General features: G+C 61.0%; 1 protein-coding gene and 1 non-coding gene across 2 annotated transcripts; one reads left to right on the top strand and one right to left on the bottom strand.

The window, feature by feature from the left end:
* Positions 1–1,684: 1,684 nt before the first annotated feature.
* PCGF2 (polycomb group ring finger 2) lies at positions 1,685–15,211 on the bottom strand. Its single transcript, XM_088067896.1, has 10 exons — positions 15,145–15,211; positions 12,641–12,780; positions 12,305–12,401; positions 9,328–9,383; positions 8,679–8,729; positions 8,276–8,384; positions 7,444–7,492; positions 6,371–6,487; positions 3,047–3,127; positions 1,685–2,047 (listed from the first exon to the last, which is right to left on the bottom strand). Exons 2-10 carry the CDS (start codon positions 12,750–12,752, stop codon positions 1,685–1,687), a joined length of 1,035 nt encoding a protein of 344 aa, XP_087924022.1. The 5' UTR covers positions 12,753–12,780; positions 15,145–15,211.
* A 2,074-nt stretch (positions 15,212–17,285) lies between these two features.
* On the top strand, positions 17,286–17,359 carry TRNAN-GUU (transfer RNA asparagine (anticodon GUU)). Its single transcript has one exon. It is a non-coding gene; the product is annotated as a tRNA-Asn (tRNA).
* Positions 17,360–19,066: the final 1,707 nt, after the last annotated feature.

Below are 19,066 nucleotides of genomic sequence, written 5' to 3' on the forward strand. Positions count from 1 at the left end.
GGTTTGGGGTTTGGGTTTGGGGTTTGGGGTTAGGGTTAGGGGTTAGGGTTAGGGGTTTAGGGTTTGGGGTTGGGGTTAGGGTTAGGGTTAGGGTTTAGGGTTTAGGGTTTAGGGTTTAGGGTTTAGGGTTTAGGGTTTAGGGTTTAGGGTTTAGGGTTTAGGGTTTAGGGTTTAGGGTTTAGGGTTTAGGGTTTAGGGTTTAGGGTTTAGGGTTAGGGTTAGGGGTTAGGGTTAGGGTTAGGGGTTTGGGGGTTTGGGATTTGGGGTTTGGGTTTGGGGTTTGGGGGATGGGGGTTTGGGGGTTGGGAGTTTGGGATTTGGGGTTTGGGTTTGGGGTTGGGATTTGGGGGTTTGGGGTTTGGGGTCTGGGGTTGTGGGTTTGGGTTTGGGGTTTGGGGTTTGGGGTTTGGGGTTTGGGATTTGGGGTTTGGGGTTTGGGGTTGGGGGTTTGGGTTTGGGGTTTGGGAATTTGGGGTTGGGGGTTGGGGGTTTGGGGTTGGGGTTTGGGGTTTGGGGGTTTGGGGTTGGGGTTTGGGGTTTGGGGGGTTGGGGTTTCTGTGCTTGGCCCTCACCTGTGCAGCACCTCCGGGCCGGGAGGAGGAGGAGGAGAGGGGAAAAAAGCTTGGGAAAAAACCGGGAATGTGGGAATGATGTGGGAATTTGGCAGCTCCCAGCTCCGGGGGTTTGGGGTGGGGGAGGTGGGGGGGAGGACATGCAGCTTCCACGAGTCAAACCCAAACCTCGAACCCAAAACCCCCCCAAAAAAACCCAAAACAAACCTAAAATAACCAAAAAAAACCCCAAAAATAACCAAAAAACCCCAAAAACCAAAAATAAAAACCCCAAAAGGAAAAACCGACCCACATTTAAAAATATCCACCGCCGTTTCTGTGTCTTCTTTGCATTTTTAAATTAGAAAATAAGTCCGTAGAACTCTTCTCTGTCTCCCTATGTACACACGGATATTTATAGGGGTATTTATAGAATTCCCAGGAACATCCCCAGCGGAATTCCCGCCCGGGAGCGGCTTTAGGAGACCCTGCAGGGCTTTTAGGGATCCCTGGAGGAGTTTTAGGGATCCCTTGATGATCTTTAGGAATCCCTGAAGGATTCTTAGGAATCCCTTAAGGATTTTAGGAACCCCTGGAGGATCTGCAGGATCCCTGGAGGGTTTTTAGGAATCCCTGAAGGGTTTTTAGGAATCCCTGAAGGGTTTTTAGGAATTCCTGGAGGATCTGCAGGATCCCTGGAGGGTTTTTAGCAGTCCCAGGAGGATTTTTAGCAGCCCCTGCAGGGTTTTTCCAAGTCCCTGGAGGGGTTGTAGGAATCCCTGGAAGGGAATCCCAGGAGGAATTCTCCAAGTCCCATGAGGAATTCTCCGAGTCCCAGGAGGAATTTTCTGAGTCCCAGGATAATTTTCCCAATCCCAGGATTATTTTCCGAGTCCCAGGAGGAATTTTCCAAGTCCCAGGAGGAATTTTCCGAGTTCCAGGAGGAATTTTCCAAGTCCCAGGAGGAAGTCTCCGAGTCCCAGGATGAATTGTTGGAGTCCCAGGATAATTTTCCCAATCCCAGGAGGAATTTTCCGAGTCCCAGGATAATTTTCCCAATCCCAGGATAATTTTCCCAATCCCAGGATAATTTTCCAAGTCCCAGGAGGATTCTCAGCAGCTCCCGGAGATTTTTAGCCCAGGGCCGAGCCCGCGCTGCCGTTCAGGGCGGTTTTGCGGCCTCGGGCGGGTGGCAGCGGGTGACAGCCGGGTGGCAGCGGGTGACAGCCGGGTGGCAGCGGGTGACAGTTCGAGGCGGAGCCGTTGAGAGCGGGCCCGGGCGGGCCGGGGGGCGATGCCAGCCCGGGGACCGATGCCAGCCCGGGGACCGATGCCAGCCCGGGGACCGATGCCAGCCCGGGGCTCTGCGCTTTGTCGCTGCCGGACTCGCACTCGGAGGCGCCGCTCGTGTTGGTGGCCTCGGGTGGCAGCGGCGGGCACAGCTGGAACCGCTGGCCGGAGGGCTGGACACGGTACTTGAGGGCCAGGGGACCGCTCTGGGGACACGGGGCACGGCTGGCACCGCGCGGGGACAGCGGCACTGCCACCCCTTGGGGACAGCGGCACTGCCACCCCCGCGGGGACAGCGGCACTGCCACCCCTTGGGGACAGCGGCACTGCCACCCCTTGGGGACAGCGACACTGCCACCCCCGCGGGGACAGCGGCACTGCCACCCCTTGGGGACAGCGACACTGCCACCCCCACAGGGACAGCGGCACTGCCACCCCCATTCCCTGGGGACACCCTGGGGACACCGCCACTGCCAGCCACGGGGGACAGCGACACTGCCACCCCCATTCCTTGGGGACACCGCGGGGACACCGACACTGCCACCCCCGCCACCGGGGATGCCGAAAATCCCACCCGGAGCAAACGCCCCTGTCAGGAAAATCCCCCCACTCTGGGATTTATTACGGGAAAGGCTCCCCCAGGACAGACTTTCCCAGATTTCCCCAGGACCGACTTTCCCAGATTTCCCCAGGACAGACTTTCCCAGATTTCCCCAGGACCGACTTTCCCAGATTTCCCCAGGACAGACATTCCCAGATTTCCCCAGGACAGACTTTCCCAGATTTCCCCAGGACAGACTTTCCCAGATTTCCCCAGGACAGACTTTCCCAGATTTCCCCAGGACAGACTTTCCCAGATTTCCCCAGGACAGACTTTCCCAGATTTCCCCAGGACAGACTTTCCCAGATTTCCCCAGGACAGTTTTTTCCCAGTTTCTCCCTGGATAAGTTTTCCCAGTTTTTTTCCCCTAGAACAAATATTCCCAGTTTCCCCAGCACAGACATTCCCAGTTTCCCCAGCACAGACATTCCCAGTTTCCCCAGCACAGACATTCCCAGTTTCCCCAGCACAGATTTTCCGAGTTTCCCCAGGACAGTTTTTCCCCGGTTTCTCCCTGGATAAATTTTCCCAGTTTTTTTCCCCTAGAACAGCTTTTCCCAGCATTCCCAGCCCAGATATTCCCGGTTTTCCGGCCGTTCCTCACCCTCCTCCAGGGGTAGATGTAGGCGATGTCCAGCAGGGTGTAATATTCCTTCAGGGGCTCGTCCTCGTACAGCACCTCCACCTGGAGCAGGGAAAGGGTGGGAATGGGAAAAGGATGGATCCAAACCCAGGGAAAGGGTGGGAATGGGAAAAGGATGGATCCAAACCCAGGGAAAGGGTGGGAATGGGAAAAGGATGGATCCAAACCCAGGGAAAGGGTGGGAATGGGAAAAGGATGGATCCAATCCCAGGGAAAGGGTGGGAATGGGAAAAGGATGGATCCAAACCCAGGGAAAGCACACCAGAGCAGGGATATTCGGGACAGGCAGGGATATTCGGGATATCAGGGCAGGGATATTCGGGACAGGCAGGGATATTTGGGATATCAGAGCAGGGATATTCGGGATATCAGGGCAGGGATATTTGGGATACCAGAGCAGGGATATTCGGGATATCAGGGCAGGGATATTCGGGATATCAGGGCAGGGATATTTGGGATATCAGGGCAGGGATATTTGGGATATCAGAGCAGGGATATTTGGGACAGGCAGGGATATTTGGGACAGGCAGGGATATTTGGGATATCAGGGCAGGGATATTTGGGATATCAGGGCAGGGATATTCGGGATATCAGAGCAGGGATATTCGGGATATCAGGGCAGGGATATTCGGGATATCAGGGCAGGGATATTCGGGATATCAGGGCAGGGATATTTGGGATATCAGGGCAGGGATATTTGGGATATCAGAGCAGGGATATTTGGGACAGGCAGGGATATTTGGGATATCAGAGCAGGGATATTTGGGACAGGCAGGGATATTTGGGATATCAGGGCAGGGATATTTGGGATATCAGGGCAGGGATATTTGGGACAGGCAGGGATCAGCAGGAATGGCCAAAACGGCGCCTCCGAGCTGGGCAGGGCACGGCAAAACCCGGACAGTGCCCCTCGAGCATTCCCGAGCATTCCCAAACATTCCCGAGCATTCCCGGGCACTCTGGAGCATTCCCAAGCCTTCCCAAATATTCCCGAGCATTCCTGAGCGTTCCCGACCATTCCCAAGCATTCCCAAACATTCCCGGCCATTCTCTCACATTTGGGAACATTCCCAAGCATTCCTGAGCATTCCCGGGCACTCCCGAACATTCCCGAGAATTACTGAGCATTCCCGAGTGTTCCCAACCATTCCCGAGCATTCCTGAACATTCCCTCAAATTCCCTGGCAATCCCTGACATTCCCTGGCATTCCCAGGCATTCCCGAGCATTCCCTGGCATTCCCCGGCATTCCCGGGCATTCCCTGGCATTCCCTGACATTCCCAGGCATTCCCGAGCATTCCCTGGCATTCCCAGGCATTCCCTGACATTCCCGGGCATTCCCTGGCATTCCCTGGCATTCCCTGGCATTCCCGGGCATTCCCAGGCATTCCCGGGCATTCCCTGACATTCCCGAGCATTCCCTGACATTCCCTGGCATTCCCCGGCATTCCCGGGCATTCCCAGGCATTCCCTGGCATTCCCAGGCATTCCCTGACATTCCCAGGCATTCCCTGGCATTCCCGGGCATTCCCGGGCATTCCCGGGCATTCCCTGGCATTCCCGGGCATTCCCTGGCATTCCCCGGCATTCCCGGGCATTCCCTGACATTCCCGGGCATTCCCGGGCATTCCCTGGCATTCCCCAGCATTCCCTGGCATTCCCTGGCATTCCCAGGCATTCCCGGGCATTCCCTGGCATTCCCGGGCATTCCCTGGCATTCCCTGGCATTCCCAGGCATTCCCTGGCATTCCCAGGCATTCCCGGGCATTCCCAGGCATTCCCTGGCATTCCCGGGCATTCCCTGACATTCCCTGGCATTCCCCGACATTCCCTGGCATTCCCTGGCATTCCCTGGCATTCCCAGGCATTCCCAGGCATTCCCGGGCATTCCCGGGCATTCCCTGGCATTCCCGGGCATTCCCAGGCATTCCCCGGCATTCCCAGGCATTCCCGGGCATTCCCTGACATTCCCAGGCATTCCCAGGCATTCCCAGGCATTCCCCGGCATTCCCAGGCATTCCCAGGCATTCCCTGGCATTCCCAGGCATTCCCGAGCATTCCCTGGCATTCCCAGGCATTCCCGGGCATTCCCTGGCATTCCCGGGCATTCCCTGGCATTCCCAGGCATTCCCCGGCATTCCCAGGCATTCCCGGGCATTCCCAGGCATTCCCTGACATTCCCCGGCATTCCCTGGCATTCCCAGGCATTCCCCGGCATTCCCCGGCATTCCCGGGCATTCCCTGGCATTCCCAGGCATTCCCTGACATTCCCTGGCATTCCCTGGCATTCCCGGGCATTCCCTGGCATTCCCTGACATTCCCTGACATTCCCTGGCATTCCCTGGCATTCCCGGGCATTCCCGGGCATTCCCTGACATTCCCTGGCATTCCCTGGCATTCCCTGACATTCCCTGGCATTCCCTGGCATTCCCAGGCATTCCCTGGCATTCCCAGGCATTCCCTGGCATTCCCAGGCATTCCCGAGCATTCCCGGGCATTCCCTGGCATTCCCAGGCATTCCCTGGCATTCCCCGACATTCCCTGGCATTCCCTGGCATTCCCAGGCATTCCCCGGCATTCCCAGGCATTCCCTGGCATTCCCAGGCATTCCCGAGCATTCCCTGGCATTCCCTGGCATTCCCTGGCATTCCCAGGCATTCCCTGGCATTCCCAGGCATTCCCTGACATTCCCCGGCATTCCCTGGCATTCCCAGGCATTCCCGAGCATTCCCGGGCATTCCCTGGCATTCCCAGGCATTCCCTGGCATTCCCAGGCATTCCCGAGCATTCCCAGGCATTCCCTGGCATTCCCGGGCATTCCCGGGCATTCCCGGGCATTCCCAGGCATTCCCTGGCATTCCCAGGCATTCCCGAGCATTCCCAGGCATTCCCTGGCATTCCCGGGCATTCCCGGGCATTCCCGGGCATTCCCGGGCATTCCCAGGCATTCCCGGGCATTCCCTGACATTCCCTGGCATTCCCTGGCATTCCCAGGCATTCCCGGACATTCCCAGGCATTCCCCGGCATTCCCTGGCATTCCCAGGCATTCCCGAGCATTCCCTGGCATTCCCAGGCATTCCCGAGCATTCCCTGACATTCCCTGACATTCCCTGACATTCCCTGACATTCCCTGACATTCCCTGACATTCCCTGACATTCCCTGACATTCCCTGACATTCCCTGACATTCCCTGACATTCCCTGACATTCCCTGACATTCCCTGACATTCCCTGACATTCCCTGACATTCCCTGGCATTCCCGGGCATTCCCGGCGCTCCCTCACCCGGTACTTGCTGGGCACATCCATCTTGTTGCGCAGGAATTTCGCCAGGTGCAGCACGGTCATGGCCGCGGGACAGCGCAGGAAGCGCAGCCCGGGAATCTGCGGGCACGGCGGGGCCTGGGAATTCCCGGGATTGGGATTGGGACTGGGAATTCCCGGGATTGGGATTGGGACTGGGAATTCCCGGGATGGGGACTGGGAATTCCCGGGATGGGAGCTGGGAATTCCCGGGATTGGGACTGGGAATTCCCGGGATGGGAGCTGGGAATTCCCGGGATTGGGATTGGGACTGTGAATTCCCGGGATGGGAGCTGGGAATTCCCGGGATGGGAGCTGGGACTGGGAATTCCCGGGATGGGAGCTGGGACTGGGAATTCCCGGGATGGGAGCTGGGACTGGGAATTCCCGGGATGGGAGCTGGGACTGGGAATTCCCGGGATTGGGATTGGGACTGTGAATTCCCGGGATGGGAGCTGGGACTGGGAATTCCCGGGATGGGAGCTGGGAATTCCCGGGATGGGAGCTGGGACTGGGAATTCCCGGGATGGGAGCTGGGAATTCCCGGGATGGGAGCTGTGACTGGGAATTCCCGAGATGGGAGCTGGGATTGGGAATTCCCGGGATTGGGGTGTCCCGCTATCAGGGAGTCCCGGGATTTGGGAGTTTCGGGATTGGGGTGTCCCAGGATTGGGGTGTCCCCCTGTGCCCCGCAGGACCCCCCAAGGGCAGCTGGGCACCGAGGGCTCGATGCCAGCCCGGTGCCAGCCCGGTGCCAGCCCGGTACCACCCCGGTGCCGCCCCGGTACCACCCCGGTGCCAGCCCGGTACCACCCCGGTGCCAGCCCGGTGCCGCCCCGGTGCCAGCCCGGTGCCAGCCCGGTGCCGCCCCGGTGCCAGCCCGGTGCCAGCCCGGTGCCAGCCCGGTGCCAGCCCGGTGCCAGCCCGGTGCCACCCCGGTGCCAGCCCGGTACCACCCCGGTGCCACCCCGGTGCCACCCCGGTGCCAGCCCGGTGCCAGCCCGGTGCCAGCCCGGTACCACCCCGGTGCCGGCCCGGTGCCAGCCCGCACTCACCTTGTCCTTGTCCAGGTCCCCGTTCTCCACGGCGCCTTCCTGCTCCTCCCTGAGCGAGGGACACGGGACAGGGATCGTGGGGAGCGGGAAGGCGGAGAGGGAAAAACCCCTGGAAGGGCCCCGGGGAGGGGGGGGGGACATGGGGGGACATCCAGGGCTTCACCCCGCCGCATCCACGGGCATTCCCAGGGCTCCGGATCCCTCTGGAATGCTGCTCCAAGCACCGGGGACATCCCCGAGGCCGCCAGCAGCAGGAACACGGGAATGCCACTGCCGGGATCAGGGATCACACTGGGACCGGGGATTTGGGATCGCGCTGGGATCGGGGATCAGGGATCACGCTGGGATCCGGGATGGATCCGGGATGGATCCGGGATGGATCCGGGATGGATAAGGAGTGTTGGTGTCCCCCGGGCCGGGCTCTCCGCTGCCGCCACCCTCGGTGGGTTCGGTGCCGGCTTCAGGGTCCCCTCTGGTCCCAACAATTCCCGGATTCCAGGGGCAGGGGGAGGGTGGGAGCCCCTTCCCGACCCCAGCCCCGGCGCTACCGGGAGCCCCGGGCGGTACCGGGAGCCCCCACAGGCGGTACCGGGAGCTCCGGGCGGTACCGGGAGCCCCCACAGGCGGTACCGGGAGCTCCGGGCGGGACCGGGAGCCCCGGGCGATACCGGGAGCTCCAGCAGGCGGTACCGGGAGCCCCGGCAGGCGGTACCGGGAGCCCCGGGCGGTACCGGGAGCCCCGGGCGATACCGGGAGCCCCCACAGGCGGTACCGGGAGCTCCGGGCGGTACCGGGAGCCCCCACAGGCGGTACCGGGAGCTCCGGGCGGTACCTGCGGTCGCGGTGGAACTCGATGGACAGACTGACGATCTCATCCTCGGGCAGCGTCCCCTGGTCCCGCTCCGTGACCTCCCCGCGCTCCTCCTGCGAGCCCAGCGGAACTGCGGGACACGGACACTGACACCGGGACACCGCGACACCGGGACAGGGACACCGGGACACGGACACGGGCTGAGCGGGACCCGCGACACCGGGACACCGGGACACTGACACCGGGACACTGACACCGGGACACCGGGACAGGGACACCGGGGCAGGGACACCGGGACAGGGACACCGGGGCAGGGACACCGACACCGGGACACTGACACCGGGACACCGGGACAGGGACACCGACACCGGGACACCGGGACAGGGACACCGGGACCCTGTGACATGTGTCATGTGACACTCACCCTCGGCCACCGGGTACGCGGCGTAGAAGTCGCGCCTCCTCTTCATCTCATCTGCGGGAACGGGACGGGGACGGGGACAGGGACAGGGACAGGGACAGGGACAAGGACAGGGACAGGGACAGGGACAGGGACAGGGACAGGGACAGGGACGGGGACGGGGACGGGGACGGGGACGGGGACGGGGACGGGGACGGGGACGGGGACGGGGACGGGGACAGGGACGGGACAGGGACAGGGACAGGGACAGGGACAGGGACAGGGACAGGGATGGGGACAGGGTGGGACAGGGATGGGGACAGGGACAGGGACAGTCCATGAGCAGGGACAGCGCCACAGCCGGGGGGTGACAGCAAGGGGACACAGGGGGACACCCTGCAATGCCCAGGGAATTCCCGTGGGAGCTCCAGCAGAGCGATTCCATAAATCCCGGAGTGGCGGCCGATCCAGAGGATTTCTGGATCCCCACACCCCAAATCCCGAACTTTTCCCCCATCCCGAGGCGCTCGGAGCAAATCCGATCCCAGATTCTGCCGAAGTTTGGGATGGGAGCCATGTCCTCCTGTCCCCGTGGGAATGGGAAATCCCGGGAAGGGGTTCAGGGACACCCCGAATTCCCGAATTCCCAAATTGTCCCCATCCTTGGCTGCACCTTTGAAAAGCCCCGGGACCAGCTTGTACACGATGTCCTGGAGGGTTTTGTCCGACCTGGAGGGGCGAAAAACAGGAAAAGTGGGAGAAATCAGCGGGATTTGGGAGCGGGATGTGGGAGTTCCGCCAGCTCCCTTCTGGAAAATTCCTGTCCCAAATCCCAGGTCCCCAGTTCCTCATCCCAAATCCCCCAAACTCCAAATCCCCAAATCCCAAATCCCCAGTTCCTCATCCCAAATCCCCCAAACTCCAAATCCCCAAATCCCCAACTCCTCATCCCAAATCCTCCAAACTCCAAATCCCAAAATCTCCATCCCAAATCCCCAACTCCTCATCCCAAATCCCCCAAATTCCAAATCCCCAAGTCCCCAACTCCTCATCCCAAATTCCCCAAACTCCAAATCCCCAGTTCCCCATCCCAAAGCCTCAGATCTCCAATCCTCCATCCCAAATCCCTAAATTCCCAGTTCCCCATCCCAAATCTCCATCTGAAATCTCCCAAACCCTAAATCCCTAAATTCCCATTTCCCCATCCCAAATCCCCAAATCCCCAAATCCCCAAATCCCCAAATCCCTAAATTCCCATTTCCCCATCCCAAATTCCCATTTCCCCATCCCAAATCCCCAAATCCCCAAATCCCCAAATCCCTAAATTCCCATTTCCCCATCCCAAATCCCCAAATCCCCGTCCCACACAGCCCCCCCAGACCCCACAAAGGGTTAACCCCTAAAAAGGACCTAAACGAGCTCAGAAATCCTTGTCAATTCTGGGAATGATTTGGGGCCAGGATCCATCCCAGCAGCCAAAACAATTCCCAAAAAAATCCACCCCGGGGATTTAAACAACCCCAAATCCCAGATCAGCCAAGTCTCCCGCAGGTTTGAATTTGAATCCCGGGTTTTTTTGGGGGATGTAAATTTATTTTTGGGGTTTTGATTCCCTAAAATGTGAATATCCCAAAGCAGGAACGGGGGAAGCTCCAGCCCCATCCACAGCCAGGATTTTCCCGGGAATTTTCAGGAATCTGGAATTTCAGATTCCCACCCTAAAGAGGGAGCAGCGGGGCTGGTGAAAAGTCAATTATGGTTGGAATTATTCCCATTTATGTGGAGAAGGAAAACAAATGTCTGAATTCCGGGATATTTTTAGCCCATCCACGTCTTTCATCCTGAATTCCTTTGGCTCGGGATGCCCCGCTGGGATTTTATTTATAACAAATCTATTTTTATATCATTCTATTCCTCGCTCTGTAAATAAATATATTCACATTTATTTATATCAATTTTATCTATTTATATATATTTTAAATATTTTCATATTTTAATATCCGTATCTACTTCTATTTTCACTTTTTATATTTATACATTTTTTTATTTTTATACATTTCCCAGTTTAAAATTTTATATATTTTTATATTATTATTTTTTATTTTTTTTTTCAGGGGGAGGGATTTTTTATTTTTTCTTTTCTAATTCTTACATTATTTTTTTTTACTTATTAACAAATACTTATAACAATTTCACTTCATTCAGCACCGAGCACCGGGAGATTTTGGATGCATTTGGGAAGCAAAGACGCCAGGATTTTCCACCTGGAGTGGGGCCTGCTCACCTGGGCCACATTTTTCCCAGTTTTTCCCAGTTTTTCCCAGTTTTTCCCAGTTTTTCCCAGTTTTTCCCAGTTTTTCCCAATTTTTCTGAAATTTTTCCACACGTGTTTCACAAGGTTTAGGGTGGGGAGCAGGGGGCCCACGCTGGGCAAGGCAGGGCTGGGACACCAGTGGGACCGGGATGGAGGTGCCAGAGGGACAGGGACACCTCAGGGATGGGGACACCACAAGGACAGGGACACCACAGGGACAGGGACACCTCAGGGATGGGGACACCTCAGGGATGGGGACACCACAGGGACAGGGACACCTCAGGGATGGGGACACCTCAGGGATGGGGACACCTCAGGGACGGGGACACGACGGGGACAGGGACACCACGGGGACTGGGACACCACGGGGACAGGGACACCGTCAGGATGGGGACACCACAGGGACAGGGACACCTCAGGGACACCTCAGGGACAGGGACACGACGGGGATGGGGACACCACAGGGACAGGGACACCTCAGGGACAGGGACACTTCAGGGATGGGGACACCTCAGGGACAGGGACACCACAGGGACAGGGACACCTCAGGGACGGGGACACGACGAGGATGGGGACACCACAGGGACTGGGATGGAGGTGTCACAGGGATGGGGACACGACGGGGACAGGGACACGACGGGGACAGGGACACCTCAGGGATGGGGACACCTCAGGGATGGGGACACCAGTGGGACCGGGATGGAGGTGCCACAGGGACAGGGACACCTCAGGGATGGGGACACCACAGGGACAGGGACACCACAGGGATGGGGACACCTCAGGGACAGGGACACCACAGGGACAGGGACACCTCAGGGATGGGGACACCACAGGGACAGGGACACCACAGGGATGGGGACACCAGTGGGACCGGGATGGAGGTGCCACAGGGACAGGGACACCACGGGGACAGGGACACCTCAGGGACGGGGACATCGGCGGGACCGGGATGCAGCTGCTCCTGGGCTGGCAGCAGAGCCCCAGGGTGCTCCAGGTGCTCGGGGCTGTCCCCTGGAGCAGGAACAGGGGCCCGTGAGGGGCCCACAAGCCCCCCGAGCCTCCCGAGTCCCCCGAGCCCCCTGAACCCCCCGAGCCCCCCGAGCCCCCCGAGCCCCCTGAACCCCCCGAGTCCCTCGAGCGTCCTGTGTCCCTGGAGCCCCCCGAGCCCCCTGTGCCCCCCACATCCCCCTGAGCTCCCCGAGCCCCCTGAGCTCCCTGAACCCCCCCGAATCCCCCGAGCTCCCCGAGCCCCCTGAGCTCCCTGAACCCCCCCGAATCCCCCACATCCCCCTGGGCCCCCCGCGCCCCCCGAGCCCCCCGCGCCCCCCGGGCTCACCGGATGCTGAGCAGGGGCCGGGTTTTGTGCACCTGCGCGTCGCACATGGGGCAGTACTTGTTGGTCTCCAGGTAGCGAACGATGCAGGTTTTGCAGACTGCGGGGACAGAGGGACCCTCTGTGAGCGGGGGGGGACGAGGGGACACAGCCTCGGGGACCCCCACACCGGCCTCGGGGACCCCCACACCGGCCTCGGGGACCCCCACACCGGCTTTGGGGAGCAGAGCCCTGCCCAGCGCAGCCCCATCCATCCCCCGCAGCTCCACGGGGCACCGCGGGGTCCGCGTGGGGTTTGGGGGCACCCGGGGGACCCTTGGGGACACGGGGGACACTCACACGAGTGCAGGCACTCCACGATGGTGGTGGCGTCGATGAAGTATCCGCCGCACAGGGCGCACATCAGGTGGGGGTTGAGCTCGGTGATCTTTATCCGGGTGGTCCTGTGCATCTTGGAGCAGCCCCAGGGCGGATCCTCCCTGCGGGAAAAGCCCCGGGATCCCCTTGGAGCGCAGCGGGAGGGGACAGCGTGGGGACTGTCACCTGTCCCCCCGGCTCCAGGAGCTGCGCAGCCCCCTCTGCCTCACCCCTGGGTGTCCCCAGCACGCGGGGACACCTCTGAGCGGGGACACCCGGGGGATTTTGGGGTGGTTCCATGGAAAAGGCATTTCCAGCCCAAATCCCTGGGTTTTTCCTCCCGCTGGGGGCTCGGGAATGCTCCGGCACTTCCCGGGTTCCCGCGGGAGCCGCTGGAATCGCCGCAGTTTTGTTGTTTCCATGGTAACGGCGGTACTTGGACAGCAGGCGGAATATTGTCACCAACAGGCGAGGGACAGGGGACAGGGAACCCCGGGATGGCGGAGATGCCATCGGGATCGTGGGGAGCAGCGTGGGCAGGGCCGGGGCACACACGGGTGGCACAGGGACACAGGGGTGACACACAGGGACACACGGGGACACAGGGGTGACACACAGGGACACACGGGGACACAGGGGTGACACACAGGGACACACGGGGACACAGGGGTGACACACGGGGACACAGGGGTGACACACAGGGATACACAGGTGACACACGGGGACACACAGGTGACACACAGAGGCACACATGGGTTACAGTACACGCACACAGGGACAGCCGCACCAGGGATGGGGACACCGCTGGCCCTGGGACATGGGTGCCACAGGATGGGGACATCATTGGGACGGAGGTGCCACAGGGACAGGGACACCGCTGACAGTGGGATGGTGACGCTGCAGGGACAGGGACACCACCGAGCCTGGGATTTTGCAGGGGTGGGGACACGGCTGGCACAGGGATGGAGGTGTCACAGGACGGGGACACCGCCAGGATGGGGACATCACGGGGACGGGGACACCACCAGGATGGGGACATCACGGGGACGGGGACACCACCGGGATGGGGACACCACCGGGATGGGGACACCACCGGGATGGGGACACCTCAGGGACGGGGACACCACCGGCACGGGGACCTCGGGGACAGCCGCACTGGAGGAGCAGCAGCCAAGGGGGACCGGGGGGGCCCCAGAACCCCCTCCCAGCCCTGGGCACCCCCACCCGGTGTCCCCAAACCCTCGCCAGCCCCTGCCCGTGGCTGTCCCCGTCCCCCCCGCTCGGGACCGGGCAGCTCCGGGCCCGCGGGAGCCACGGCTGCGCTTTTGGGGCGATTCCGGCGTTTTCGGTGCTCGCAGCCGCCAATGGCGGCCCCGGGGCTCGGCGGGAGGGGGGAGCCCGAGCCACCGGCGCAAACCGGTTCTAATAAATTCTAATAAACCGGGCGATAACGGCCGCGATTTCCTGCAGCGGGAGGGGGAACAAACCCCGGAGCCTCCGCGGATCCCCGGGCCCGCCGCAGCCCCCGGGGCCGCCCCGTCCCGCCGGCTGCTCCCGCACCCCCGGCCGCGACTTTGGGGCTCTTTTGTCTCCGTGGGCGGTGGCCCCGGTGTCCCCCCGGTCCCCAAAGCCCCCCGGGCCGGGCACGGCTGGGCAAGGGCGTTTCAAAGTCACCGCCAACTCGGCCCCCTCCGCCCGCGGCACCGAGCGCGGGGCTCGGGAAATGCCCCGGGACGGCTCCACCGGCACGGCCCGGGGGACACGGGGGGACACCGGAGGGGGACACGGGGGGACACCCGAGGGGACACGGGGGGACACCGGAGGGACACCGGGGGACAGCCCCGGAGCGCGGCCCCGCCACCCCCGGCACTCCCGGTGTGCGGGACGCGGCACCGGAGGGGCCACGGGGGATGGGGGGAGCCCCGCTGGACACGAGTGACCGCGGAGCGGGTGGGGACAAGGACACGCGGGGCCGGCCCCGGAACCGGCGGCGGGACGGGACACGCGGGGGGGGTGACCGGGCAGGGGGTGGTCACTGACCCGCGGGGGACAGGGACACCGGGGGGGGACACTGACCCACGGGGTGGACACTGACACCGGGGGGGACACGGGCACCGGGGCGGCCACCGGCACCGGGGGGGGACCCGGCCACAGGGTGGTGGCGGCCACGCGTGACCCCTCTCATTACCGGGGGGGTCCCCGAGCAGCTCCCGCCGCCTTTGGGGCCGCCCAGGCTCGGTGAGGCCGGGGGTGGGGTGGCCCCGGTGGCCCCGGGGCGCCCCCTTTGTACTCGGGGCCGGCTGTCAGCGCCGCCCCGCCCCGGGGGGGTCCCGCCGCGCCCCCCCGGCCCCGCCGCTCTCCTCCCGGGGGGGGTCCCGGGGCACAAAGCGGGGGGGGGGCGGCACCGGCCATCTTTGGGAGCGGCGGGGCGGGGGGGCCGCGGCGAGGCCCGGGCCGGGGGGGGGACACCGGGGCCGCGTCCCTACCTGGTGGGGGCGGCAGCGGCGGCCCCGCGGCCGCCCCTCCGCTCCCGCCGCTCCCGCCGCTCGGCTCGGCTCGGCTCGGGCGGCGCTGCGGCCGCGGCCCTTTTTTTTCTTTTTATTATTATTATTATTTTTATTTTTTTTTTCCTCCCCTCTCTCGCTCTTTTTTTTTTTTTTTTTCCCTGCTTTTTTTTTTCCCCCTCCTTCCTCCTCCTTTTTTTTTTAAATTTTTTTTTGTCCTCTTTTTTTTATTATTTTTTATTTTTTATTTTTTATATTTTTTTTTTATCCCACCTCCAGCCGCCGCCAGGCCCCGCCCGCCTCACGTGACCTCATTCCTTTGGGGGGCTGCGGAGGAGGGGAGCGAGGGGCCGAGATTGGGGAGGGGGAACAGCCCCGGAACCCCCCCCCGGTGCTCCAGGTGACCCCCGGGGGGGAGATGAGACAGCCCCAAAAACCGCTGGAATGACCCCAAAATGCGGCGCGCGGTGGGAGCTCCGGGCCCCGTGTCCCCCCCACCCCGTTTTGTCCCCAAATTGTGACCCGGGACCCCCTGCGGGACCCTCGGAGCTCGGCAGGAGCGGAGGGGGAAGGAAAGGAAATGGGGGGGGGGGGGAAAGGAAATAAAAAAAAAATCGAGGGAATTTCAAGAGGGAAAATTGAAAATTGGAGGGGGTGGGAAAGGAAAAAAAAATAGGAAAAAATGAGGGGAAGAAAAGGAAAATGGGAAAGAAAGGGAAAATGGGAAATGGGGGTGGGGAAGGAGAGGGGGAAAAAAAGGGGAGTAAAAATAGAGGGAAATTAGAGAAAAGGAAAAATGGAAAAGAAAGGGGGAGAAAGAAGAAAAAGGGAAATTAGAGAAAGGGGGAAATGGACAAGGAGGGGGAAAGAAAGGTGAAGAAGCCAAGGAAAATAGAGGGAAATTAGGGAAAGAAAGGGAAAACGGGAAAATCGGGGGGAAAGGAAGGGAAAAAAGGAAGGTAAGGAAAATATGGAGGGAAATTTGAGAAAGGGAAGGATGGAAAATGACGGGGAGAAGGAAGGGAAGAAAAGCGGGGAAATTACAGCAAAAAAAAATAAAATGGAAAAGGAAAAAAGAAAGAACAGGAGAAAAGGAAAGAAAAAAGAGGGGAAGAACAGGAAGGAGGAAAAGAAAAAAGGCAGGAAAAGAGAATTATAATAATAAAAATTTTAAAAAGGGAAAGCTGGGAAGGAAATGAGAGAGGGAAGGGGAAGGAAGAGGAGCGGGAGGCACACCCGGGGTTACCGGCGGCTCGGCCGCGTTCCCTCCCGACTCGCAGCCCGGGGGTTCCCGGTGGTTCCGTGCCCGGGGGTTCCCGGTGGTTCCGTGCCCGGGGGTTCCCGGTGGTTCCGTGCCCGGGGGTTCCCGGTGGTTCCGTGCCCGGGGGTTCCCGGTGGTTCCGTGCCCGGGGGTTCCCGGTGGGCCGCTGCCGGCGCCGCTCTCCTGGTTCCCGGTACCGGTACCGGAGCCTGCTGGAGCCGGGGCCGGTATCGGCGCTCGCTTGCCCTGGTCCCGGTTGCCCTTTCCCGGTGCCTGGAGCCGGTGTCCCCATTCCCGGTGTCCCGTTCCCGTTCCCATTCCCGGTGTCCCATTCTCGGTGTCCCATTCCCGGTGTCCCGTTCCCATTCCCGTTCCCATTCCCGGTGTCCCACTCCCGTTCCCATTCCCGGTGTCCCATTCCCGGTGTCCCGTTCCCATTCCCGTTCCCATTCCCGGTGTCCCGTTCCCATTCCCGTTCCCATTCCCGGTGTCCCGTTCCCATTCCCGGTGTCCCGTTCCCATTCCCGTTCCCATTCCCGTTCCCATTCCCGGTGTCCCGTTCCCATTCCCGGTGTCCCGTTCCCATTCCCGTTCCCATTCCCGGTGTCCCGTTCCCATTCCCGTTCCCATTCCCATTCCCGTTCCCATTCCCGGTGTCCCGTTCCCATTCCCGGTGTCCCGTTCCCGTTCCCGTTCCCATTCCCGGTGTCCCGTTCCCGTTCCCGTTCCCATTCCCGGTGTCCCGTTCCCATTCCCGTTCCCATTCCCGGTGTCCCGTTCCCATTCCCGTTCCCATTCCCGGTGTCCCGTTCCCGTTCCCGCTCCGGGCTGAGTGCGGCGGGCCGGGGCCGCTGGCAGCGCGGTCTCTGTGGCGCAATCGGTTAGCGCGTTCGGCTGTTAACCGAAAGGTTGGTGGTTCGAGCCCACCCAGGGACGGAACCGCTCCTTTTACCTCCGCCGCTCCTTTTTTCTTTCTTTTCCCGGGACCAGCCCCAGGGAGCGGCCCGGGACGGACAGGGAGAAAATTCCAGGGGCAGGGATTTGTTCCGGGAGCTCCCCGCGGGCTCACGGCTCCATCCGGGGTGGAAAAGCCTCTCCCGGTGCTCCCGAAGCGCCGCTGCTCAGCCCGCGGGCCCCGCTGTGCTCCCACAAGGACATGTTGGGACATTCAAATCGGGCCTGAAATCCTGTTTCCACCCAAATTCCCGATTTTGCCTCCGAATTCAGCTGAAGGAGGTCCCAAGTCTGCCAGACCGAGCTTCCCCTCCCTTAAAACCGCGGTCAAATCCATCCCTGAGCTGCGGTTCAGCCCAGAAATGTTGGAATTCCCTTAAAACCGCGGTCAAATCCATCCCTGAGCTGCGGTTCAGCCCAGAAATGTTGGAATTCCCTTAAAACCGCGGTCAAATCCATCCCTGAGCTGCGGTTCAGCCCAGAAATGTTGGAATTCCTGCTTTAACCCAGGGCACGAGGCCGGGATGGATCCCTGGGATTCCCAGCGGGGCTGCGGCTCCTGCCGGGAACTTTAATGCTGGAAAACACCTCCAAAAACACCTGGAAAATACAGTTTGAAAGCACAGCAGGCGCGGGCTGGGCTCTGCTCCAGGGATTCTCTCCCGGATTCTCTCCCGGGATTTTCTCCCGGAATTCTCTCCCGGATTCTCTCCCGGGATTCTCTCCCGGGATTCTCTCCCGGGATTCTCTCCCGGAATTCTCTCCCGGATTCTCTCCCGGAATTCTCTCCCGGGATTCTCTCCCGGGATTCTCTCCCGGATTCTCTCCCGGGATTCTCTCCCGGGATTCTCTCCCGGGATTCTCTCCCGGGATTCTCTCCCGGGATTCTCTCCCGGATTCTCTCCCGGGATTCTCTCCCGGAATTCTCTCCCGGGATTCTCTCCCGGGATTCTCTCCCGGGATTCTCTCCCGGGATTCTCTCCCGGGATTCTCTCCCGGGATTCTCTCCCGGGATTCTCTCCCGGGATTCTCTCCCGGGATTCTCTCCCCGGATTCTCTCCCGGATTCTCTCCCGGGATGCGCTGTGGCCCCGCTCCAGCGCTTCCCAAGGAGATTTCTGGGAGAATCCCTTTGGATCCGCTGTGCCCGGCCCCGCAGGGCGAGCTCGGGGCTTTGTCCCGTTCCAGCTGTGCCACATCCAGCTGCGCACCCCCGGATCCAGCTGTGCCACGGCCCTGCCCACAGCTGGGCACCACCTGGATCCAGCTGTGCCCCCCCCAGTCCAGCTGTGCCCACACTGCGCCGCTGCTCCAGGTGTGCCCTATCCAGCTGTTTCCCCACTGCTCCAGCTGTGCCCCCATCGATCCAGCTCTGCCCCCGACTGGTCCAGATGTTCCCCAAGTGTCCAGATGTTCCCGGGATCTAGCCGTGCCCCCATTGCTCCAGCTGTGCCCCCACTGATCCAGCTGTGCCCCCATTTTTCCAGCTGTTCCCATTTTCCAGCTGTTCCCATTTTTCCAGCTGTTCCCATTTTTCCAGCTGTTCCCGTTTTTCCAGCTGTTCCCATTTTCCAGCTGTTCCCATTTTCCAGCTGTTCCCATTTCTCCAGCTGTTCCCGTTTTTCCAGCTGTTCCCGTTTTTCCAGCTGTTCCCATTTTCCAGCTGTTCCCATTTCTCCAGCTGTTCCCG

Source organism: Pseudopodoces humilis, chromosome 29 (genome assembly GCF_049639895.1).
Source record: "Pseudopodoces humilis isolate 2021_Gansu_Grassland_sample_001 chromosome 29, ASM4963989v1, whole genome shotgun sequence".
Classification (NCBI taxonomy): Eukaryota; Metazoa; Chordata; class Aves; order Passeriformes; family Paridae; genus Pseudopodoces; species Pseudopodoces humilis.